At 34.5% G+C, this 23248-nt stretch overlaps 5 protein-coding genes across 12 annotated transcripts; 2 read left to right on the top strand and 3 right to left on the bottom strand.

Annotated features, from left to right (window-relative positions):
• Positions 1-431: 431 nt before the first annotated feature.
• Positions 432-5042, bottom strand: LOC115719594 (ATPase 8, plasma membrane-type-like). The gene is made up of 13 exons (XM_061108909.1): positions 4627-5042; positions 4389-4526; positions 3805-4119; positions 3398-3721; positions 3190-3306; positions 2985-3107; positions 2793-2897; positions 2395-2704; positions 1796-2310; positions 1548-1718; positions 1273-1455; positions 1010-1179; positions 432-813 (listed from the first exon to the last, which is right to left on the bottom strand). Exons 1-13 carry the CDS (start codon positions 4693-4695, stop codon positions 717-719), a joined length of 2637 nt encoding a protein of 878 aa, XP_060964892.1. The 5' UTR covers positions 4696-5042; the 3' UTR covers positions 432-716.
• A 367-nt stretch (positions 5043-5409) lies between these two features.
• On the bottom strand, positions 5410-5844 carry LOC115719584 (uncharacterized). The gene is made up of 2 exons (XM_030648682.2): positions 5701-5844; positions 5410-5595 (listed from the first exon to the last, which is right to left on the bottom strand). Exons 1-2 carry the CDS (start codon positions 5842-5844, stop codon positions 5425-5427), a joined length of 315 nt encoding a protein of 104 aa, XP_030504542.2. The 3' UTR covers positions 5410-5424.
• A 918-nt stretch (positions 5845-6762) lies between these two features.
• Positions 6763-9417, top strand: LOC133034057 (uncharacterized). 6 transcript variants are annotated; one of them, XR_009686017.1, is made up of 6 exons: positions 6763-7333; positions 7438-7478; positions 7882-8438; positions 8719-8878; positions 9039-9177; positions 9283-9376. XR_009686017.1 is itself a non-coding variant. In XM_061109071.1 (3 exons), the coding sequence occupies exons 1-3, from the start codon at positions 8652-8654 to the stop codon at positions 9400-9402; spliced, it is 486 nt and encodes a 161-aa protein (XP_060965054.1). In that variant the 5' UTR covers positions 8445-8651; the 3' UTR covers positions 9403-9417. The 6 variants fall into 6 exon arrangements, 1 of the variants encoding a protein (XP_060965054.1); XR_009686019.1 differs by having other exon boundaries at positions 6852-7333; positions 8350-8438; XR_009686015.1 differs by having other exon boundaries at positions 6766-7478.
• Positions 9418-9607: 190 nt separating this feature from the next.
• Positions 9608-11351, top strand: LOC115719581 (bromodomain-containing factor 2-like). 2 transcript variants are annotated; one of them, XM_061108908.1, is made up of 4 exons: positions 9608-9707; positions 10476-10553; positions 10640-10879; positions 11017-11351. In XM_061108908.1, exons 2-4 carry the CDS (start codon positions 10491-10493, stop codon positions 11158-11160), a joined length of 447 nt encoding a protein of 148 aa, XP_060964891.1. In that variant the 5' UTR covers positions 9608-9707; positions 10476-10490; the 3' UTR covers positions 11161-11351. The 2 variants fall into 2 exon arrangements, with proteins under 2 accessions (XP_060964891.1, XP_060964890.1); XM_061108907.1 differs by lacking the exon at positions 9608-9707 and adding an exon at positions 9714-10391.
• A 561-nt stretch (positions 11352-11912) lies between these two features.
• Positions 11913-17380, bottom strand: LOC115719580 (ATPase 8, plasma membrane-type-like). 2 transcript variants are annotated; one of them, XM_061108906.1, is made up of 14 exons: positions 17189-17377; positions 16162-16380; positions 15924-16061; positions 15359-15673; positions 14952-15275; positions 14744-14860; positions 14539-14661; positions 14347-14451; positions 13949-14258; positions 13350-13864; positions 13102-13272; positions 12827-13009; positions 12562-12731; positions 11913-12295 (listed from the first exon to the last, which is right to left on the bottom strand). In XM_061108906.1, the coding sequence occupies exons 1-14, from the start codon at positions 17231-17233 to the stop codon at positions 12199-12201; spliced, it is 2832 nt and encodes a 943-aa protein (XP_060964889.1). In that variant the 5' UTR covers positions 17234-17377; the 3' UTR covers positions 11913-12198. The 2 variants fall into 2 exon arrangements, with proteins under 2 accessions (XP_060964889.1, XP_060964888.1); XM_061108905.1 differs by having other exon boundaries at positions 13350-14258; positions 17189-17380.
• Between the last annotated feature and the right edge of the window lie 5868 nt (positions 17381-23248).

Raw genomic sequence — 23248 nt, 5'->3', positions numbered from 1 at the left:
ATCTCATATTAAATTAAATGTAATTATATAACATAAATTTAAATTTAAACTTATTGCATACATATATATCTAAAAAATATCTTTCTATTATTATTTTTTACTCAATCTACACATCTAAAAAAATACATTTCTATTATTACTTTCTTTTTAAACAATAAAATAAAAAAATATAAATTTATGTTTCTTAAAGAAGATGTCGATACTTTTACAATTAAAAAATATATATTTATGGTATTTTTTTAAAAAATAAAATTAAAATAGTGAATAATATTAAAAATAAAAAGTAAAATTTTACGGTTAAACTAAAATTATAATTAATAACAAATTTTAAATATTATTATATAATATTTCCATAAATAACGTTTAAATTAAATATTTTTAAATAAAAATGATATTATTTATTGAATAACATCCACACATAAAAAAACTAATTATATAACTAAAAATATACATTAATAAAATAAAATTAAAAATCAAACTAAGTATATGTACATTTCACATGCAATATTAACATAAGCATATCTCAATATACACATTAGAGCTCTTAGTTCTTTTCCATATGTTATCTAAGCATATCTAAAATTTCCTATATCATTAAGCATAACTAAAAATAAATGACAAAATCTAAGTGAAAATTTGATCTAAAAAAATAAATAACTAAATGAAAATCCTAATAATGAAGAAAAAAAAAACTTTTTCTGAAGAATGATGACTTTTTACAAAGTGTAATTCAGCCGAATATCATCAAGCTCAAGCCCCTTGCGCATCACTACAGATTCAACGCGATCCTTCAACGTACGGTTCTCCGTCAACCTAAAAAAATCAGAATCCTTATTAATATAACATTATGAACAATTTAGTAATAACTAAAATCGAGTATTGTTAAAATGTACTTAAGAAAATAACGTTTAGGGAATATTGTTAATTTTCGTGAGACACTATTTATAGAAGGTATTGGGAAGTACTGGTGTCTAATAACAGATATATGTGTATGTTTTTGAGATTTTACCTAGCAATTTCAGCACGTATTCTGGCTTGTTCAGCAATCTCAGACAGTTCATGGTTATCGTTGTTGTAATGAGGTAATGGAGGTTGAAGACCATCAACTATTCGTTGAGCCGATGCCCATTGAGCTTCCCTTTGGCCTCTTCCATAATCCCTCCTTGTTGTGAAAGCAATCTTAATTGGTTTTCATAAAAAAAAAAAGCAAGTGATTATATTGGTGGATACATACATATTTTTTCAATAGAGAGAGAGTTAAAGAAAGAAAACCTTGCTGTGAAGCATGGTATTCCAGGCTTTGCCACTCAATGCATATCGAGTCAGAAACTTGAGAACATCAAGAGGGAAGTAAGTGACAATGCTGAAAAGCCAGATCACACCAGCCCATCCCCAACCAATTCCTTGGATTTTAGCAAAACCCCAGTTTGCATACACAGCAATTAGAGTGGCCACCTGTTTGTATAAGTAGAAAAATTCATTAAAGGATGTGGGTGGCTTGTTATGTAAACTAGAAGGGAAAAAAAGAAGAGAAAGAAACTACAAACCAGTTGCGCGGCCATGAAGGCTCCAAGAAGCAAGAAACCAGGGCGTTCAACAAAAGACCAACTCCTTGAACGGGTCACAAAGATGAGTGCTTGACTAATGATGCTTACTTGAAGGTAGAGAGCTGAGTTAAGTTCAGGCAAAGTCTTAAGAGGAGTTAAATGGAACTTTTCCTGCAAATAGTTGGATTTTAGAGTTTATTCTAATTGAATTGTTAGTGAAAATATTGAACTAATAGGGTATTACGTACAGAGAAAAATTCTGTGCTATGTGCAATCCAGAAGAAGAGTACAGTCATGAGAGCCATGTAGGTTCCAAGAACAATTCCAGTAGTGAAAATCTCTTTTAGTTTCCATGAGTCAGGCATAGGAGATGGTTTGACTCTGTCCTTTGAAATGGTCATGATTGTCCCATCATTCAAGATGGCAATGATCAAAACCATGAATGGTGAGAAATCAAACTTCCAAATGAGAGCTACCAACATGAATCCCAACACAATACGGATTGTAATAGAAACTGCGTAAATTGTGTAATTCTTCATCCTCTGGAAGATGGCTCGGCTTGTCAACACGGCGCTGATGATGACACTCAATCCTGGCTCTGTCAAAACAATGTCAGATGCACTTCTAGCTGCATCAGTTGCATCAGCAACAACTATACCAATGTCTGCCTTCTTAAGTGCCGGAGCATCATTGACACCATCTCCAGTCATACCACATATATGTTTCCTTTCTTGTAGCCTTTTAACAATCTCATACTTGTGTTCTGAAAAATATATCAAATAAGTCAATACTAGTGAATAGAAAATGCCATGAATCCTCATTATCAATAATACAATATGATTATTACCAGGGAAGACACCAGCGAAACCATCTGCATTCTCAATAAGCTCATCAATGGGAATGCCAGCAGTGGATTCATCTCTATTCTGGCCAAGGAGAAAGGATGAAGGATACATATTAGTTCCCATACCAAGTCTACGACCAGTCTCCTTTCCAATTGCAAGTTGGTCACCAGTGATCATCTTCACATTGACACCAAGCTCAAGAGCTCGGCGAATAGTCTCAGCGCTATCATGCCTTGGAGGGTCAAAGAGAGGCATCAGACCTACAAACTCCCATGGTTCTCCAGCACTCTCCTTTGTTTTCTCTAGAACAGTCTATAATTTGACATAATAAACAATCCAATCATTATGTTTCAATTGAGATAAAAGAGTCAATCAATAAAGTAACTTGTTCTTGATTTACCTGTCGTGCAACTGCCAAGGAACGAAGACCGCGTTCAGCGTACTTGTCAATGATTGCATGTGCTTTTACTTTTACTTGGCCAGTGAGATTACAAAGATCAATAATCTTGCATAGAACAGAATTGACATAGTTAGTTTCCATCAAAGCTTATAGATAATAAAATGGTTGAACAAGAGGAGGATTTTAGCTTACTTGCTCGGGAGCACCCTTGCTGCATCTATGCCAGTTTCCATTGTTGTCAATGTAAGTGATTGCAGTGCGCTTATCCACAGGATTGAAAGGTAGAAAATGTACCTCAGTGATTCCTTCTCTTGCCTATAACACACACCAACAAGAATAAACAAGAGTTCATTGCTTCAATTCTTTATGTTTTAGGGAAAAGCCTTTAGTATTTTACCTCTTTGGGGTCACCTAACATCCCAACGATTGAAGCATCAATGGCATCTTGGTTTTCAACTCTAGAAGCTCTAGCCGCAAGCAAGACAACAGTGTCCTTATCTATGTCCTTGAACACCTAGAATTATGCAATGCATTCATTATAATAAAGGCTCAAATTATCAAATTATTTTCTTCTATAAATACTTAATTTGAGCATAGTTACTCACCTCAATCAAAGACTTATCAACTGTAAGTTTGTTGAGAGTAAGAGTTCCAGTTTTATCACTACAAAGAACATCCATTCCCGCCATCTCTTCAATTGCTGTCATCCTCTTGGTTATAGCGCCTTGCTGCGAAAGACGGTGAGATCCAATAGCCATGGTAACAGACAATACTGTTGGCATAGCAATTGGGATACCACCAATGAGGAGAACCAAAATATTGTCAACACCATCTCTGTATGATCTGTGTTGAATTGCTATCCCAATGGCCTCGATCACACTTCCTATTACTATCGAGCAGATGCAGAAGTTACCAATTGCTGTCAAAACCTGATCAAACATTTCAACAATGGTGAAAATTTGTGAGTAATGATTTAAACTAACTTGACATGAGAAAAGAAAGACACTCTTACCTTTTGAAAGTGACCAACTTGATTAGTACTGTCCACTAAATGAGCAGCTTTCCCAAAGAATGTTCGCACACCTGTAGCGATAACAATTGCTTCAATCTCACCCTGCTTGCAGGTGGAGCCAGAGTAGACCTGGCTGCCGGGATGCTTGGTAACAGGGAGAGACTCGCCCGTGAGCGCAGACTGATCAATCTTTAAGGGATCGCCTTGTAAGAGACGACCATCAGCAGGGACAATGTCTCCCAACTTGATACTGATAACATCTCCTGGCACCAATATTGCAGCATCTTGCTCACTCCACCTTCCATCTCTTAAAACCTTCATTTTTTCATGAAAAAAAAAAATAGTATAACTATTTTGTGAGAAACAATACCATATTCAATCCACATTAGTCTTGTTTGGCTAAGTTTCTACTTGTACAAAGTATAATAACTATGTTTTTTAATGAAAAGTGTTTGGATATCATTAAAAAAATATCTTTTGGGAGAAACTACAATCCTATAAGGACTTTTTAAAGACTTTTCTAATTCTAAAAGCTAAAAAAGAAGAGTTCTTATAAGCTAAGCCAAAGAGGGCATAATATATACCTTTGTCTTGGGGGCTAGACCAGCCATGAGCGCAGCTGCAGCATTGCCTGCATTGTTTTCTTCAATGAAACTAATTGTTGAGTTGATGATAAGCAAAACAACTATACCAACAAAGTCTTGCCAATCTGGTGGTTTGCCCTGTGCATGGTTAAAGAATAATCTTTGTTATGTATTTAAGAAAGTGAAAGAGAGAAAGATACAAAAAAGAGAAGGTTTTTTGTTTGTTTCTAAGTATTACCCCTCCATTAGCTAAAACAATGGCCATGATAGCAGCAGATTCCATAACCCATGAGAGAGGATTCCACATAAATCCCAAGAACTTAAGCAATTTACTTTCTTTCTTCTCTTCCAACTTGTTTGGCCCAAATATTGAGACCCTCCTCTCTGCATCATCACTGCTCAAACCTTCTCTTGTTGATTTCAGCACCTCAAACACTTCCTCAATAGGAAGTCGTTCCTATAATTAGTCACACAAAATTAATACATTAAATATATAAAATTTGTCACCATTATTAATACTTATAGAGATGCTTATGTTAGAAATCTGCAGTTTTCTAACACAACTCAAATCAGTACAAAATGCAAAAAGTGGTATTTTTCAATTTTCTATTATTCTGCGTGTAATTTTATAAACTCACATGCAATTTTCTTACAGGCCCAACAATAAAGAGCCGAACAACCAAGTGTCAATATGGTTCGGCCCAACAAGACTCTCAATCATGCAAATTCAGCCCACTAAGAAAGAGATATCAGCCCAACAAACCCAAGAAAACCCTAATCAAAACCCCTATTCGGCTCCTCCTTTTACCAATTAATTTTTATAGATACCCACTTTTATATAGATCTCTCCTATATTGGTTTTACTCACTCAACTCACGGCTTTAACCACTACACCAAAACTCAACCCGAAACCAAGAATACAAACCCAAGAACAATATCAGAAAAAGAAAAGAAATATTTAAGTGAAATTTATAAAATTACACGAAACAAAACAAGTAAGTAACTTAATACAATCGAATTCTAGGGTTTCATAAACCTAAACTACGACACAATACGAATAAATAAAAAGAGAAAGAGAAGAAATTACCTGAAATTGGGAGTTTAATTGAGGCTGAGTATCTGAAATGGACTTATAAATGCTTCTTCGCTGCTCGAATACTACCATTCCAGTGAATATGCTTCCGAGTGCGGCCCCCAGCAACCGCTCCTGCAAAAAACACAAACAAACGAATCAAATCAAATTGAGAAAAAGCGAAACTAAACGAAATCCGATGGATGACATGAGATGTTGAATGAAAGTTGCATGGATTACCTGAGCTAGAACGCTAATCATGATCGGCTCCTGAAGAACTTGGTTCTTCTTCGTTTCGGGGAGAGAAGGAGGAAACAAGATGGTGTAGGTGTATGTGTATAGGTGTACCTGTAGCTGATTCTGGCCCAATGGGCCTTTCTTCATAATAAGGCTCAATGGGCCTGTTTTTTATAATGAGACCCAATGGGCTATAAGTTAAAAAATGCCTCTTTTATTAATCAATTAACTAAATTTGTCTCTAATTTTATATTTATTTGAAACATACCTCTTTTTATATGTATTGTACCCAAAATACCTTGACATAAGAGAGTCACATGGAGAGTATCTTGAAGTGACAGGGGCAAAATTGGTACAATGTTTAAAAAAATAGGTAAAAATGATAGACTTTAAAAAAAAGGGTAAAAATAAAAGAGGACAATATAAAAAGGGTATAGAATGTAATTTCCTTTACTCTAAATTCGTGTGTCAGCCCATATTTTTCAAAAGATAGGTCGTGTTGCTTTAAAAAAATAAAGGTGGTATCATGTTTTGCCACTATTTTTAAAGAGTAAGCCAGCATGGCCCGTAAGTCTGGTATTTTTATGTTGTGCTCGAATTCGTACTGTATTTTTCTCGTACCAGTCTGCTTTTCTTAAATAGAACATCCCGTGTTCAAATCCAAGCTTGTAATCGTGCTTTACTTTTTTATATATCCATGTGTAATAGTAGTGGCGTTTAAAAAATATTATGTTACTTTTTTATATTGCCAATAAACTACATGTGTAATGGTAGTGGTATTAAAAATATATCGGGTTACTTTGTGATGTTGTCTCTAGCATATGTTAATTTTTATGGCATTTAAAAGTACTAGGTTACTATTTGTTATGCATGTAATTATTTAGGTTACTTTAATAATGTTAAAATAAGTAGGTTCCTTTTATCATTATCTTTATTAATTGTTCCAAGTTACTTTTACAGTTACTTCTATAGTGTCCAAAAAGTATCAGGATATATTTTTTTTTTACTTTTTTTTACTATGTTAAAATAATGTTATTTTTTAAAAAAATATTACAATTAAAATATAAAATCACTACACATATATCATTTATATTTTATCTCATATTAAATTAAATGTAATTATATAACATAAATTTAAATTTAAACTTATTGCATATATATCTTTATATATTAAAAGTGCCTATCTAACGGCAATTCTTGGTTTAACAGAATATGCTTTACAAATAAAAGAATATTCTGTTAAATTTAACCCCAAAAAGAATCGTCCACCATTTTTTTAAACTTTCCTTTTAACGCCGTTAACTTTCCTTTCCTTTTCGTTGAATCGTTTTCTCACTCTCAATTGGAGTCGACGATTGAAGAATAGTCTGCATATCATCTTTCTTCTTCTGCTGCCTCCAGATGCATCGCCCAAGAACTTCATCCTGGTCTTTTCGTTTAATCGTCTTCTCACTCTCAGTTGGAGTCGACGATTGAAGAATAAGTGTATCATCGTTCGATGTTTTTTTTTTTGTTCTTTTAAATTATGTATTTTGGGAATGAATAAGTCTATCGTTTTACAGTGTTGGGACTTGGTATGAAGGTGGAGACCAATGGCTAACCATGCAGGAAAAGGAGTCCTCTCAAATGGGTTTGTGTATGTTCGCAATTTGCGTGATGAAACTTAGAGGAAAAATTAATCTTTTCAGAGTTCTTAAGGGAAGAATTTTGTTCTGAGATTAATTTTTGAATCCATCACAGAAGATCGATATATAAGCTTACATTGGACAAGATCGTTTAAGGTACATTACTCTTCTCTTTTGATTCCTTTCAATTTTCAATTTATCAATTCAAATTCCTACCTGCTCACTATCACGAGAGAGATAGAGAGAGCAGTGTTGTTTTTTGCATTGAGGAACGAATCTATTTTAATCAATTTAGCTTTTTAATTAATTTCCCCCAAATTTTATTTTCTGGGGTTGCTACTTTGGTCTTTAATTTATTATTGATTTGGTTTGATTACGAAGCTGATCTAGGATTGTGTACGTTTGAATTATAGTATTTTATTTACTTAATTTTTAATGGATTGTTGTGATGGCTATGAATTAGGTTTCGTTCGATAACTTTTTTTTTTTGTTCTTTTAAATTATGTATTTTGGGAATGAATAAGTGTATCGTTTTACAATGTTTGGACTTGGTATGAAGGTGGAGACCAATGACTTCATGACTATGCTAATCTTCTCTGTTGATTCGATTTCTGATGCGAAAAATTCAAGCTTCGGAGATTATATTCAAGTTACAATATCGGGATTGCTTGTTTGAAATATCGATGATCTCAAACTGGGGTCTTCAGTTCCTTTAATGGACTCTCTTCTCTTATTGTTGGAACATCATCATTATTAGCCTGTTTAATACTTCGTCCAAGAGACTTTGAAGACTTAATCTTTATGCTCCCAGCTTTCTTGGACGAATTCCCAAGTGTACTCAATGTAGCTTCAAGCAAAGAACTAGCACTATCTTCCATCTTCCCTTTCTTGTGCCCACGTTTGTGTTTCATCTTCTTATAATCAAATTATTATGCTAAATTACAATAAAAACCAGAATCCAAACCAAAGTTCAGTAATTTAATCAATTTAGCTTTTTAATTAATTTCTAAAAGACAGTCTTTTTCAGGTTCTCATCTGCTTCGAAATTGCCTAATAAGTTTACCTCAGAATCTAATATTGTGTCATTCATTAAATCCTCTTTGGATCAACCAGAAGGTATAAAGTAATTTCATACTTTCATTTTGCTAGATAATGATCCTTTTGTAATAGTGAATTATTTTTTGTTACTTATGGGAAGATTTGATCTTGGATCCTAAGCTCTACAGGTAATTATATATATATATATTATTATTTGTTACATTTTCAATAGCTATGATCATACTATTTTTGGATGAAATAATTTTTTGTTATATATAATGAGTAAGTATTATGAAGAATGAGAATTCCCAGGACGTTACTCCAAATTTTATCCATTTTTTGTTTATATTACATTCAGGCGCATCTCATTGTTGGTTGAACAAATTGGAAGGGAGCAACAATGTCTTTAAAAAAAATGGAAACTACTTAGTACTCGCTGGACAATTTTCTGAAAGTTCTTTCACAAATGAGTTTGAAGCTGTTACATTTTTTGAAAAAGTAAAGTTACTTCAACAAAGGTAAAGAATTGATATTTGCACTTTTCAAATTCCCTAAAGACATTTTAGCTAAAATACTCAATATGTGGTCTGCTCTCGCTCTCTTGCTCTTTTTCTTTTATCTATTAATCTATTCATATCTTTCTATCTGATGCTATGTAGTGTGGTTATATTGTTGCAGATTTCCTCAGCTCCACATTATCAGTTTTCAGTCTGGCAGTTTAATTTGTTCTGCAGCCGGCAGAAGTAATTTAGTCCAACTAATAGTGAAAGAAAACATTTTCTTTCCCATTTTGTTATCTAACAAGAACTTTCCTGAAGTGAGTTCTTTTGTTTATGTTGAATTTTGTATTTGGAAAATGTTGACAGATAGCTTACTAGCTGGCACTATAAGTTTGTTGTTTTTTAATTTCTTGTGTCTGCAGGTGGGGAATGGTGTATGCCACATATTATTTAAACATTTTAAGAATCCAATTTTTTATCACGAGAAGGACCTTAATCTTGAAGTTCTTAGTAAAGGTAAACATACTTTGCGTGTGTGGTAATATTAGTTTCAGCGTTGTTCAATTGCTTAGCTTTTTGATTTGTGTGAATAACTTATTGTTGGGCCTGAATATATTTTGCATTTTGGCATACTGTCTATTGTACAAGTATGTAGAAACATACTGCACGTACGATTATACGGTGTTTTTCTCTACATTGCTCTTATGCGGTTGTTGAGGAGTTACATGAGCAAGACAATGGAAAATCGAGCCACCTAAGTTGTTCGGAGATTTTGGCTCAAAGCCACATGAGATCATCAAGGAATCAAATTTAAGTTCCATGCAAAACTTACTTTTTAACTTCCCAGGTATTATGCTGTGTAAAATTCCAAACTTTTCAGGCAATTGTATGTGTTACACATGATTTATTCTTGTTTGTTTTGAGGCTTTAGCAACAATTGTAAAACCTATCTATGTTTCCTTTATCTTCTTCTTTTCCCCAAGGGAAAAGATAATAATAGACTTTCAAGCTTATAATTTCCTTGAAGTAAAAAAGGGTCAAATGGCACCACATTGGACGTGCTGCCAAAGATTCCATGGTACGGGAGATACGATTTCTAATGAAATCCTTAGTTTTAGCATTAATGTGGCCTTGTCAATCCTCTGTGATGGTCTGAAAATGTAAAAATTTCAAATTGAAGTGAGGCAAAATATAATAATTGGTTGTGGTTTAATTTTGGTTTATTAAACAAAACTGATAAAAATATGGTTTCATTCCATCAGTGAAATACAATGCCACACTTTTCTCCTATTTTTATTTTTTTTTTCAAAAAGGAAAGCTATTAACTTCTTTCTGGCTACATGTTTTCATTTACTTTTGTTATGGCATACATTAGAACTATGTTTCGGCATCTCATGAGTAAAAAACATGATCTAACCAATTATTATATTTTTGCCTCACTTCAATATTAAATCAGAGTCCATTAAAGGAACTTAAGACCGCGGTTGGAGATCATCGATATGATAAGGAAGAGTTAGATACTTGTCTTATGGTTAGTTAAAATTGTTGGATAATGTAGTTTTCGATTAGTATTGTGTCATTGGTTTTTTATTGTTTTTTATGTTGCTTGTTGTAGGTGATTCAAAAGGTAATGAAAATGGATGCTGCTGAACCGTTCAATTCCCCTGTTAATCCAATTGCTTTTGGAATTCCTGTAAGTATATAAACACACCTGTATTTCAAAGTGAAGTTGAAGATTCATTCAAGCTGAAATTGAATTTTTCTTTTTTGTGAGACCAGGATTATTTTGATGTGATAGACACACTAATGGATTTCGGAACAATATGTAGCAATCTTGAAAGTGGTGTTAAGTATTCTAACTCTGAGGATGTATTCAAAGATGTACAGTTTATTTGGGGCAACTGCTACAAGTATAACAATAAGGGTGACTACATTTTAGAGCTTTTGAAAAGGGTTAAGAAGAATTTTACAAAGTATTGGACAACAGCTGGATTGTATAGTGGATCATATTCAGACGAGGTAACTATAAAAAAATGAATATGTAAAATTAAGATCATATTCGGACGAGATAACTATAAAAAATAAATATGTAAAATTTATACATTTTCGTACATAGAAATACATTAAAACTTATAACTAATCATTTTTTTTTACAGAAACATAAGTTGTTTGTCCAAAAAACTACGAAGCAATTATCAGCCAAAAAATGGAGAATTCAGTTGTACGTAGATGCAATCCGAACAATGAGTTCAAAGTACAATCAGTTCACCATTCAAGCAGTTGAACCAATGGAAGATTAGGCAGAAGTTACCTTTTTTTTTTTACAGTAATTTTATTTTATTTAGTGTTGAGACTTTTCTTGGTGCCGAGCTTCTTTTTCTTTCTCTTGACTTGTTATTTATGGATTTACATGGAGTAGTGTATGCAAGTATTTCATATACCCAGTTTTCTAAAAGTAAATAATAAGTATTATTTTATTATGATTTATATATACCTAATTATATTTTACCAATTAATTATAATAGCACAAATATTAATTTGATAAAACAAATCATTCGTATGATCATACCTTCACATACAATCTAAATAAGAAGAAATAAAAAAAAAAAAAACTAAACTTTACCTAAAACTAATATTTACGTGCCTCGGCACGTAACTCCTACCTAGTATATATATATATATATATATCTAAAAAATATCTTTCTATTATTATTTTTTACTCAATCTACACATCTAAAAAATACATTTCTATTATTACTTTCTTTTTAAACAATAAAATAAAAAAATATATATATTTATGTTTCTTAAAGAAGATGTCGATACTTTTGCAATTAAAAAATATATATTTATGTTATTTTTTTAAAAAATAAAATTAAAATAGTGAATGATATTAAAAATAAAAAGTAAAATTTTACGATTAAACTAAAATTATAATTAATAACAAATTTTAAATATTATTGTATAATCTTTCCATAAATAACATTTAAATTAAATATTTTTAAATAAAAATGATATTATTTATTGAATAACATCCACACATAAAAAAAACTAATTATATAACTAAAAATATACATTAATAAAATAAAATTAAAAATCAAACTAAGTATATGTACATTTCACATGCAATATTAACATAAGCATATCTCAATATACACATTAGAGCTCTTAGTTCTTTTCCATATATCGCTCTAAGCATATCTAAAATTTCCTATATCATTAAGCATAACTAAAAATAAATGACAAAATCTAAGTGAAAATTTGATCTAAAAAAATAAATAACTAAATGAAAATCCTAATAATGAAGAAAAAAAAAACTTTTTCTGAAGAATGATGACTTTTTACAAAGTGTAATTCAGCCGAATATCATCAAGCTCAAGCCCCTTGCGCATCACTACAGATTCAACGCGATCCTTCAACGTACGGTTCTCCGTCAACCTAAAAAAATCAGAATCCATATTAATATAACATTATGAACAATTTGGTAATAACTAAAATCGAGTATTGTTAAAATGTACTACTGGTACCTAACACCTTTCTCAGTGTCATACATCTATTGATGTAATTAAGTTTTGAGTCTCATAAACTTAAGAAAATAACGGTTAGGGAATATTGTTAATTAATCGTGAGACACTATTTATAGAAAGTATTGGGAAGTACTGGTGTCTAATAACAGATATATGTGTATGTTTTTGAGATTTTACCTAGCAATTTCAGCACGTATTCTGGCTTGTTCAGCAATCTCAGACAGTTCATGGTTATCGTTGTTGTAATGAGGTAATGGAGGTTGAAGACCATCAACTGTTCGTTGAGCCGATGCCCATTGAGCTTCCCTTTGGCCTCTTCCATAATCCCTCCTTGTTGTGAAAGCAATCTTAATTGGTTTTCATAAAAAAAAAAAAAAAGTAAGTGATTATATTGGTGGATACATACATATTTTTTCAATAGAGAGAGTTAAAGAAAGAAAACCTTGCTGTGAAGCATGGTATTCCAGGCTTTGCCACTCAATGCATATCGAGTCATGAACTTGAGAACATCAAGAGGGAAGTAAGTGACAATGCTGAAAAGCCAGATCACACCAGCCCATCCCCAACCAATTCCTTGGATTTTAGCAAAACCCCAGTTTGCATACACAGCAATTAGAGTGGCCACCTGTTTGTATAAGTAAAAAAATTCATTAAAGGATGTGGGTGGCTTGTTATGTAAACTAGAAGGGAAAAAAAGAAGAGAAAGAAACTACAAACCAGTTGCGCGGCCATGAAGGCTCCAAGAAGCAAGAAACCGGGGCGTTCAACAAAAGACCAACTCCTTGAACGGGTCACAAAGATGAGTGCTTGACTAATGATGCTTACTTGAAGGTAGAGAGCTGAGTTAAGTTCAGGCAAGGTCTTAAGAGGAGTTAAATGGAACTTTTCCTGCAAATAGTTGGATTTTAGAGTTTATTCTAATTGAATTGTTAGTGAAAATATTGAACTAATAGGGTATTACGTACAGAGAAAAATTCTGTGCTATGTGCAATCCAGAAGAAGAGTACAGTCATGAGAGCCATGTAGGTTCCAAGAACAATTCCAGTAGTGAAAATCTCCTTTAGTTTCCATGAGTCAGGCATAGGAGATGGTTTGACTCTGTCCTTTGAAATGGTCATGATTGTCCCATCATTCAAGATGGCAATGATCAAAACCATGAATGGTGAGAAATCAAACTTCCAAATGAGAGCTACCAACATGAATCCCAACACAATACGAATTGTAATAGAAACCGCGTAAATTGTGTAATTCTTCATCCTCTGGAAGATGGCTCGGCTTGTCAACACGGCGCTGATGATGACACTCAATCCTGGCTCTGTCAAAACAATGTCAGATGCACTTCTAGCTGCATCAGTTGCATCAGCAACAGCTATACCAATGTCTGCCTTCTTAAGTGCCGGAGCATCATTGACACCATCTCCAGTCATACCACATATATGTTTCCTTTCTTGTAGCCTTTTAACAATCTCATACTTGTGTTCTGAAAAATATATCAAATAAGTCAATACTAGGGAATAGAAAATGCCATGAATCCTCATTATCAATAATACAATATCATTATTACCAGGGAAGACACCAGCAAATCCATCTGCATTCTCAATAAGCTCATCAATGGGAATGCCAGCAGTGGATTCATCTCTATTCTGGCCAAGGAGAAAGGATGAAGGATACATATTAGTTCCCATACCAAGTCTACGACCAGTCTCCTTTCCAATTGCAAGTTGGTCACCAGTGATCATCTTCACATTGACACCAAGCTCAAGAGCTCGGCGAATAGTCTCAGCGCTATCATGCCTTGGAGGGTCAAAGAGAGGCATCAAACCTACAAACTCCCATGGTTCTCCAGCACTCTCCTTTGTTTTCTCTAGAACAGTCTATAATTTGACATAATAAACAATCCAATCATTATGTTTCAATTGAGATAAAAGAGTCAATCAATAAAGTAACTTGTTCTTGATTTACCTGTCGTGCAACTGCCAAGGAACGAAGACCGCGTTCAGCGTACTTGTCAATGATTGCATGTGCTTTTACTTTTACTTGGCCAGTGAGATTACAAAGATCAATAATCTTGCATAGAACAGAATTGACATAGTTAGTTTCCATCAAAGCTTAGAGATAATAAAATGGTTGAACAAGAGGAGGATTTTAGCTTACTTGCTCGGGAGCACCCTTGCTGCATCTATGCCAGTTTCCATTGTTGTCAATGTAAGTGATTGCAGTGCGCTTATCCACAGGATTGAAAGGTAGAAAATGTACCTCAGTGATTCCTTCTCTTGCCTATAACACACACCAACAAGAATAAACAAGAGTTCATTGCTTCAATTCTTTATGTTTTAGGGAAAAGCCTTTAGTATTTTACCTCTTTGGGGTCACCTAACATCCCAACGATTGAAGCATCAATGGCATCTTGGTTTTCAACTCTAGAAGCTCTAGCCGCAAGCAAGACAACAGTGTCCTTATCTATGTCCTTGAACACCTAGAATTATGCAATGCATTCATTATAATAAAGGCTCAAATTATCAAATTATTTTCTTCTATAAATACTTAATTTGAGCATAGTTACTCACCTCAATCAAAGACTTATCAACTGTAAGTTTGTTGAGAGTAAGAGTTCCAGTTTTATCACTACAAAGAACATCCATTCCCGCCATCTCTTCAATTGCTGTCATCCTCTTGGTTATAGCGCCTTGCTGCGAAAGACGGTGAGATCCAATAGCCATGGTTACAGACAATACTGTTGGCATAGCAATTGGGATACCACCAATGAGGAGAACCAAAATATTGTCAACACCATCTCTGTATGATCTGTGTTGAATTGCCATCCCAATGGCCTCGATCACACTTCCTATTACTATCGAGCAAATGCAGAAGTTACCAATAGCTGTCAAAACCTGATCAAACATTTCAACAATGGTGAAAATTTGTGAGTAATGATTTAAACTAACTTGACATGAGAAAAGAAAGACACTCTTACCTTTTGAAAGTGACCAACTTGATTAGTACTATCCACTAAATGAGCAGCTTTCCCAAAGAATGTGCGTACACCAGTAGCGATAACAACTGCTTCAATCTCACCCTGCTTGCAGGTGGAGCCAGAGTAGACCTGGCTGCCCGGATGCTTGGTAACAGGGAGAGACTCGCCAGTAAGCGCAGATTGATCAATCTTTAAGGGATCGCCTTGTAAGAGACGAGCATCAGCAGGGACAATGTCTCCCAACTTGATACTGATAACATCTCCTGGCACCAATATTGCAGCATCTTGCTCACTCCACCTTCCATCTCTCAAAACCTTCATTTTTCATGAAAAAAAAAGATTAGTATTAACTTTTTTGTGAGAAACAATACCATATTCAATCCACATTAGTTCTGTTTGGCTAAGTTTCTACTTTCACTTATAGCTAAAGTATAATAACTATCTTTTTTAATGAAAAGTGTTTGCATATCATAAAAAAATATCTACTTTTTAAAGACTTTTCTAATTCTAAAAGCTAAAAAAGAAGAGTTGTTATAAGCTAAGCCAAAGAGGGCATAATATATACCTTTGTCTTGGGGGCTAGACCAGCCATGAGAGCAGCTGCAGCATTGCCTGCATTGTTTTCTTCAATGAAACTAATTGTTGAGTTGATGATAAGCAAAACAACTATACCAACAAAGTCTTGCCAATCTGGTGGTTTGCCCTGTGCATGGTTAAAGAATAATCTTTGTTATGTATTTAAGAAAGTGAAAGAGAGAAAGATACAAAAAAGAGAAGGTTTTTTGTTTGTTTCTAAGTATTACCCCTCCATTAGCCAAAACAATGGCCATGATAGCAGCAGATTCCATAACCCATGAGAGAGGATTCCACATAAATCCCAAGAACTTAAGCAATTTACTTTCTTTTTTCTCTTCCAACTTGTTTGGCCCAAATATTGAGACCCTCCTCTCTGCATCATCACTGCTCAAACCTTCTCTTGTTGATTTCAGCACCTCAAACACTTCCTCAATAGGAAGTCGTTCCTATAATTTAGTCACACAAAATTAATACATTAAATATATAAAATTTGTCACCATTATTAATACTTACAGAGATGCTTATGTTAGAAATCTGCAGTTTTCTAACACAACTCAAATCAGTACAAAATGCAAAAAGTGGTATTTTTCAATTTTCTATTATTCTGCGTGTATTTTTATAAACTCACATGCAATTTTCTTACAGGCCCAACAATAAAGAGCCGAACAACCAAGTGTCAATATGGTTCGGCCCAACAAGACTCTCAATCATGCAAATTCAGCCCACTAAGAAAGAGATATCAGCCCAACAAACCCAAGAAAACCCTAATCAAAACCCCTATTCGCTCCTCTTTATAACAATTAATTTTTATAGATACCCACTTTTATATAGATCTCTCCTATATTGGTTTTACTCACTCAACTCACGGCTTTAACCACTACACCAAAACTCAACCCGAAACCAAGAATACAAACCCAAGAACAATATCAGAAAAATGGCAAAATTAAGCCCAAAGTGTTCTCTCTCTCCAAATTGAATTACACTAAATTAGAAATTAGAGTGACATTGGTGAATCATCATCAAATTGTTTAAAAAGAATAACCCAATGCAACCGAAAGAAAAGAAACATTTACAATAATTTTATTAGTTAAGAGAGAGGCAAAAAGTAATATTATCCACCAAATTCATGATTATTAGAGAATATTAAAGTTGATCATTGTAACAACAGTGATAAACAATGATTATTAGCACAAATATATATTATAATTTTAAGAGTCATGAAATTGAATAATAAAGAATTTTATGAAGTCTTACCAGATCAATATTTTCGTTTTTTAATTCTTCTAACGAAGCACCCATGATTGCACGGACTCAACACACGTAAATTCTCACTTTAAGTTTAATTTAATTTCTGTATTTACTATTTAGGTTTAATTGATCTGTATTTATATCATGGGAGGACACTATCATTTTTTAAATATAATTGCTTTATGTATAGGTTATTAATTGTTTTAAATTTTTAATTAATTTCTTATAATATCTTTTTTTGTGTATCTTTTTGTTTTTCTAAGTCATTTACAACAATACAAAATATCTTTTATGATTTAATCGAATCTTTATTTTAAATAAATATCAGTATAAATGAATTTTGAAAAAATTATTAATTTGCTAAATTTCGGATTTCGGTCAAATATGTGCCATTGTCACATTATAGTTAAAAAAATTTACAAAAGTATTTTCTTATTAAAAGTTAATAAATTAAAAAAACTAATATAAATATAAATTAATAAATTAAAATAATTAAATTTTAAATAATATAAATTAAAATTTAAACTGATTAATGTATTTATCCTTTTGAAAGATTATATTAAATATCAAATATTTTTTTTCACCTTTTGTCATCTTTTTATTTTGTGAAACTAGTAAACAACTCGCTCTTAAATTTTTTTTAAATTATATGTATGAAATTAATCATGTATTTTATTTGATAATAACTAAATAAAAAAATTGCATCAAATTTTAAATTTATTAATTTTCCATATAAATTTCTAAAAAATTTGAGAAGTTAGATGTAAATTCAAGCTAACCCGACCAAACGATTTAGAATTTGAGTGCTATATGTGTCATGTTTAAAACAATAACAGAGTCTATATACTAACAAAACTAAAGGAAAAGTATAGTTTTACAAACATTTAGTACTTATACCACTAAAAATATTATTGAATTTATGATACTTACAAATTCAAAATATTAAGTATTTATGCTGTTATTTATTCAAAACTCTGTTGTGATTCTCGTATGATGAAATAAGCCAACATTTGTTGTGATATCTCTATATCGAGAACTGTTATTGTCATAGTACTTTACTTGATGTAATAAATAATTAAAACAATTATTCAATCATACTGATAAAAAATTAATCATTATTTTTTTTTTGAATGAAAAAAAATAGATTATATTTTTAATGAATTATTTGAATAATATATTATATTTTTCTAAGATAACATTATTAATTTTTAATGTAATTTTTATTTCTTCGTAAAAGTATTCTAAAGAAATAGAGAGAGAGAGAGAACATAAATAGATTTGGAGAGTGGTACAATTTTTTTTTTTTTGAATAAAGGAGTTTCATTAAAAATTAACAGGCATCAGCCTTAACAATGTCACACAAAGAAAGCGGAGCATTTAGCTCATTAAAAATACAACCTGACAATAAATAAGACCCCCTAGCAACACAATGGGCAGTCCTATTTGCAGATCGATTAACATAAGAAATAAGGACATTATTCAAACTAGCAACAATAGTACGACAGTCCTCAACCAACAAACCAAACTGGGATGGCATATGCACTGAGCTATTAATTGCTTGAACAACAACTAAAGCGTCAGACTCAACAACCACCCTATCCCAGCCCTTGCGCTTTATCCAACTAAGCGCCTCCTTGATGCCAATGACCTCAGCTATTTTTGCAGAAACACAACCCCAACGACTCTCAGAAATAGCTTCAATAAGCTTACCATGGTGATCACGAGCAACACAACCAAAACCAAACTTTTGGTGAGCTTCAAAAGTCGCACCATCGACATTCACCTTGACCGTATACTCATCAGGTTTACGCCAACAATTACTTTGTGAGATATCCCCCGTAGCAAATAAAGCATTAAGTGATTCAAATTTAGTAATTTTCCATTGGCCAAGGACATGTTTTGCCGACTTCACTACTTCCAAAGCAGATCGAGACTTATGGTTCCATTGCACTTCGTTGCGAGCATGCCAAATACTCCAACACACCATTGCAGCCTCTACACTAACCTCCTCACGGCCATCAGCTAGCAGCTCAAAAAACCAGCTACTAAATTCGGCGCTAGAACCCGGAGTCGACTGGTTCACCGCCGAAAGAGCCCAATAAGATTGAGAGAATGGGCAATCCAACAACACATGTACAATAGTCTCCATATGTATATTGCAAAAAGGACACAAGAGATCTACATTTACATGTTTAGAGTGAAGTTGTACCTTAGTTGGGAGACAACCAGAGCAAGCACGCCAAAGAAAGTGATGAACTTTGGGAGGAATGGGCAGCTGCCATAGATGCTTCCAACAATTCTCATCTTGCAAAAATAACCAATTCCCACTTGAAGATTGAAGGAACTTGTAAGCACTTTTAACTGAATAGAAGCTCGAGGACTCCATGCTCCAAAACCACCCATCTATAGTCCGAGAAGTAGATAATTGGATGCTTCGAATCAACTGAATATCTCTCTCCTCAAACATATCATTAAGAAGATCAATATCCCAAGTTCTTTCCCCAACAACCATCAGACTCGAAACATTTTGATCAACTAAACCAGGATTACTTGTCAAGACATAAGGATTAGAATCATTTGGAAGCCAAGGATCAAGTAAGATACTAACCGAAGAACCACTTGCAATAGCCCTTCTTGCACCAGCCCTTACAAGCTCTTGAGCGGCCCAAATACTTCTCCAAATAAAGCTTGGATTAGAACCCAATTCAGCATTAAGAAATGAACCTTGTGGGTAATATCTAGCCTTATAGATTCTCGCCACGAGAGTGTCCTCCATAGTAAGCAGGCGCCAACCTTGCTTTCCCAAAAAAGAGAGATTGTAGTCCCGAAGGTCACGAAAACCAAGACCACCATAGTGTTTATGTTGAGAAAGCTTCTTCCAACTAGCCCAACTCACGCCTCTACTAGTTGAATTAGATTGGGATTTCCACCAAAACTTCGCCATCATCCCCTCAAGGCTTGTGCAAATTTCTTGAGTTAGGAGAAAAACACTCATTGCATAATTAGGAAGCGCTTGAGCCACAGACTTTATCAACACTTCTTTACCAGCTTTAGACAAAAACTTAGTCTCCCAACCAAATATCTTCTTTTTCATTTTTTCCTTCAAGAAGCCAAGAATAGCATTTTTGTTTCTCCCCATAATACAAGGAAGACCCAAATAGAAGCTATCATCAGAGGCGGCATTTAAACGCATCAAACCACACAAGTGATCACGCACAGGTGAGGTAACATTCTTGCTAAAGAAAACAGAGGATTTAGCAAAATTTACCTGTTGACCTGAAGCAAGCTCATAGCTGTGTAAAAGTCGCAACACACTTTGAGCTTCGTTATCATTGGCCTTGCAAAAAACATAGCTGTCATCTGCAAAAAGCATGTGAGAAACCATAGGAGCACCCCGAGCAACACGACAACCAGTTAACCAATGATGCCTCTCATAGTGCTTCAACAACAAAGAAAGACCCTCGGCACAGATCAAAAACAAGTAAGGAGACAATGGATCACCCTGACGCAACCCTCTTGACGGAATAATCGGCCCCATAGAATGGCCACCATGAGTAACATTATACGAAACCGTAGTCACACAAAACATGATCAACTGAACCCAATGTTGAGCAAAACCCATACGAAGCAACATGTTCTCAATAAAACTCCACTCAACTCGATCGTATGCCTTACTCATATCAAGTTTAATAGCCATGAATCCCTCCTTTCCTACTCTCTTCCTCTTCAAATAGTGCATAATCTCAAAAGCAACCATAATATTATCAGAAATCAAGCGACCCGGAAGAAAAGCACTTTGATGACTTGAGATCACCACAGGCAAAACTTCCTTAAATCGGTTGGCTAACACTTTTGAAATAATTTTATAAAGCACATTACAAAGAGATATAGGGCGCAAATCAGTCATAGACTCCGGATGTTTTTTCTTAGGAATAAGCACAATATTAGTATGATTTAAGTCTCTTGGAAAAGAACCAACAACAAAGAAATTCTTAACAAGAGTAATAATATCATTACTTACAGTGCTCCAACATTTTTGGTAAAAACCCGGCGTCATGCCATCAGGACCCGAAGATTTATCTGGATGCATTTGAAAGAGAGCTCGACGAATCTCCTCATCAGAAATCGGTTCTAACAACCGGTTGTTATGGTCATTAGTAACCGCCGAAGGTACACACTGAAGCACCTCGTGGCCCGAGACAGTTGAGGCAGTAAACAACGTGGAGAAGTAGTCCACCATGACCGAAGGGAGACGCCCTTTCCAATCCACCCAAACACCATCTGAGTCTTTAAGCTTTTGAATGGAGTTTCGACGTCTTCTAGAAGTAGCTGAGGCATGGAAATACTTATAGTTACTATCCCCTTCACGCAACCAAAGTTGCTTGCTTCGCTGCTTCCAAAAAATCTCACGTTGCAACAACACACTATTCAAGTTAGCTGAAGCATTCTTGTAGTTCTCAACCGACACCCCATCACGGCCCCGCTTCCACTTTTGAACCTCAAGCTTACAATCTTTTATCCTCTTAGGAAAATTCCCCGAATAATCTTTTCCCCAATGCCATAAAACATCACCACAACACTTGATCTTCTCCATAACACCCCTCGGCTCACCATTATCCCAACAACTTTTAACAATCTCAAAAAACAAAGGTTCTTTCAACCATGAATTTTCAAATCGAAAAACATGTCTCTTAGCAACCACCACTTCATTAATCAAAACTAAGTGTAAAGGAGTGTGATCCGAAGTAGACACCTCTAAATTAAAAAGCTTAGCCAAAGGGAAAAAATCTAACCATGATTGAGTCACCATCGCCCGATCAATGCGCACCTCCACCCAATCCAGAGTACCTCTACTTCGCTCCCAAGTGTATGGATAACCATAAAGCTCAAGATCATGTAAACCACAATCCATCAATGTATCATTGAACCCATCAACTAACCACCGTGGATAAGGATGACAACCTTTTTTGTCCTCTTGAGAAGTAACATTATTAAGGTCGCCTATGATACACCAAGGCAAACTTGACTTGTTTTTTAGCTCCCTTATAAGGTCCCATGTTCTTTTTCGTAATGATCTATTCGGCTCACCATATATTCCCGTCAACCGCCAATGCCCTTGGTCACTACCACAAACAACTACATCAATATAGGACAACCCATACTCTAGCACCTGAACATCCTCCTCTTCTCTCCACAACAACGCAACACCCCCACTTCTCCCTTGACAATCCACCGCCAAGGCTCCTTCAAAACCAATCGCCACACGAATTCTTTCAACAATATCTTTTTTAGCAAGAGTTTCACACAAAAACAAGTAACTGGGCTTCTTTTGGACCACAAGATCCTTCAAGAATTGTTGAGCCCACGGGTTCCCAAGCCCATGGCAATTCCAGGAAATAATACTCATGATGATGGGTGGGCCTGTACACCATGGCCCACCTGTGAATCGTTTTTTGACCCATTAACACCAACATCCCCACCAATAGCTTTAGTCGACCCCCCCCCCCCCACGTGAGCTTCAAGGCCCACACGGCCAGTACGCCTCCTCTTACTTTCCATTAACACAACCAAATCTTCCTCAATATTTGCATCATCATCACTTTCCATAAATTCAGAATTTCCATCTATAGCCGATTGCATAATCTCCCTCCCACTTTCCTTAATTATTTCTTTCTTTTTACTCTTCCCTAAAGTCATGGGATCATGATCACCAATATGGTCAATACAATCAACATCCATGATCTTTGGGATAGCCTTAACTCCATGAAGATCTTCAGTCACACGCCCCCCACCACCACGGCCAGCCGCCGCACCACCCTCCTCGGCCCCACTCCGAAGCCACTTAGCACCAACGAGGTAGTTTTTCTTCTTCAGATCCGCCCGTAGCGCCGCACCATACGGTTTGACCAATTGATCCATAGGTTGATCAAAGCGTTTAGGACAAAATCGATCTGCATGCCCAATGATTCCACAAACAAAGCAAAAGGTAGGAAGATGTTCATATTTAAAATTCGCCCAAATCCAATCCCCATTCTCCTTGCAAAGCTTCATCCTCCTCTTTAATGG

Source organism: Cannabis sativa, chromosome 2 (assembly GCF_029168945.1).
Source record: "Cannabis sativa cultivar Pink pepper isolate KNU-18-1 chromosome 2, ASM2916894v1, whole genome shotgun sequence".
Lineage (NCBI taxonomy): Eukaryota > Viridiplantae > Streptophyta > Magnoliopsida > Rosales > Cannabaceae > Cannabis > Cannabis sativa.
The sequence above is the reverse complement of the archived record's forward strand: the minus strand, read 5'-3'. Positions and strand labels throughout refer to the sequence as shown.

Bases quoted from the DNA above. Each gene is read 5' to 3' on its own strand.
- LOC115719584 (XM_030648682.2), bottom strand. From the start codon at position 5,844: ATGAAGAAAGGCCCATTGGGCCAGAATCAGCTACAGGTACACCTATAC. The intron at 5,596-5,700 runs GTAATCCATGCA...TGTTTTTTGCAG, and splicing joins TGATTAGCGTTCTAGCTCAG to GAGCGGTTGCTGGGGGCCGC.
- LOC133034057 (XM_061109071.1), top strand. From the start codon at position 8,652: ATGAAGAATGAGAATTCCCAGGACGTTACTCCAAATTTTATCCATTTT. The intron at 8,879-9,038 runs GTAAAGAATTGA...ATATTGTTGCAG, and splicing joins GTAAAGTTACTTCAACAAAG to ATTTCCTCAGCTCCACATTA. The intron at 9,178-9,282 runs GTGAGTTCTTTT...TTGTGTCTGCAG, and splicing joins CTAACAAGAACTTTCCTGAA to GTGGGGAATGGTGTATGCCA.
- LOC115719580 (XM_061108905.1), bottom strand. From the start codon at position 17,233: ATGGGTGCTTCGTTAGAAGAATTAAAAAACGAAAATATTGATCTG. The intron at 14,259-14,346 runs GTAAATCAAGAA...GTCAAATTATAG, and splicing joins CCTTGGCAGTTGCACGACAG to ACTGTTCTAGAGAAAACAAA. The intron at 13,273-13,349 runs GTACGTAATACC...AACTATTTGCAG, and splicing joins ATAGCACAGAATTTTTCTCT to GAAAAGTTCCATTTAACTCC.
- LOC115719594 (XM_061108909.1), bottom strand. From the start codon at position 4,695: ATGTGGAATCCTCTCTCATGGGTTATGGAATCTGCTGCTATCATGGCC. The intron at 2,898-2,984 runs GTAAGCTAAAAT...GTTCTATGCAAG, and splicing joins GCAAGGGTGCTCCCGAGCAA to ATTATTGATCTTTGTAATCT. The intron at 1,719-1,795 runs GTACGTAATACC...AACTATTTGCAG, and splicing joins ATAGCACAGAATTTTTCTCT to GAAAAGTTCCATTTAACTCC.
- LOC115719581 (XM_061108907.1), top strand. The intron at 10,554-10,639 runs GTAAGTATATAA...TTGTGAGACCAG, and splicing joins CAATTGCTTTTGGAATTCCT to GATTATTTTGATGTGATAGA. The intron at 10,880-11,016 runs GTAACTATAAAA...TTTTTTTTACAG, and splicing joins GTGGATCATATTCAGACGAG to AAACATAAGTTGTTTGTCCA.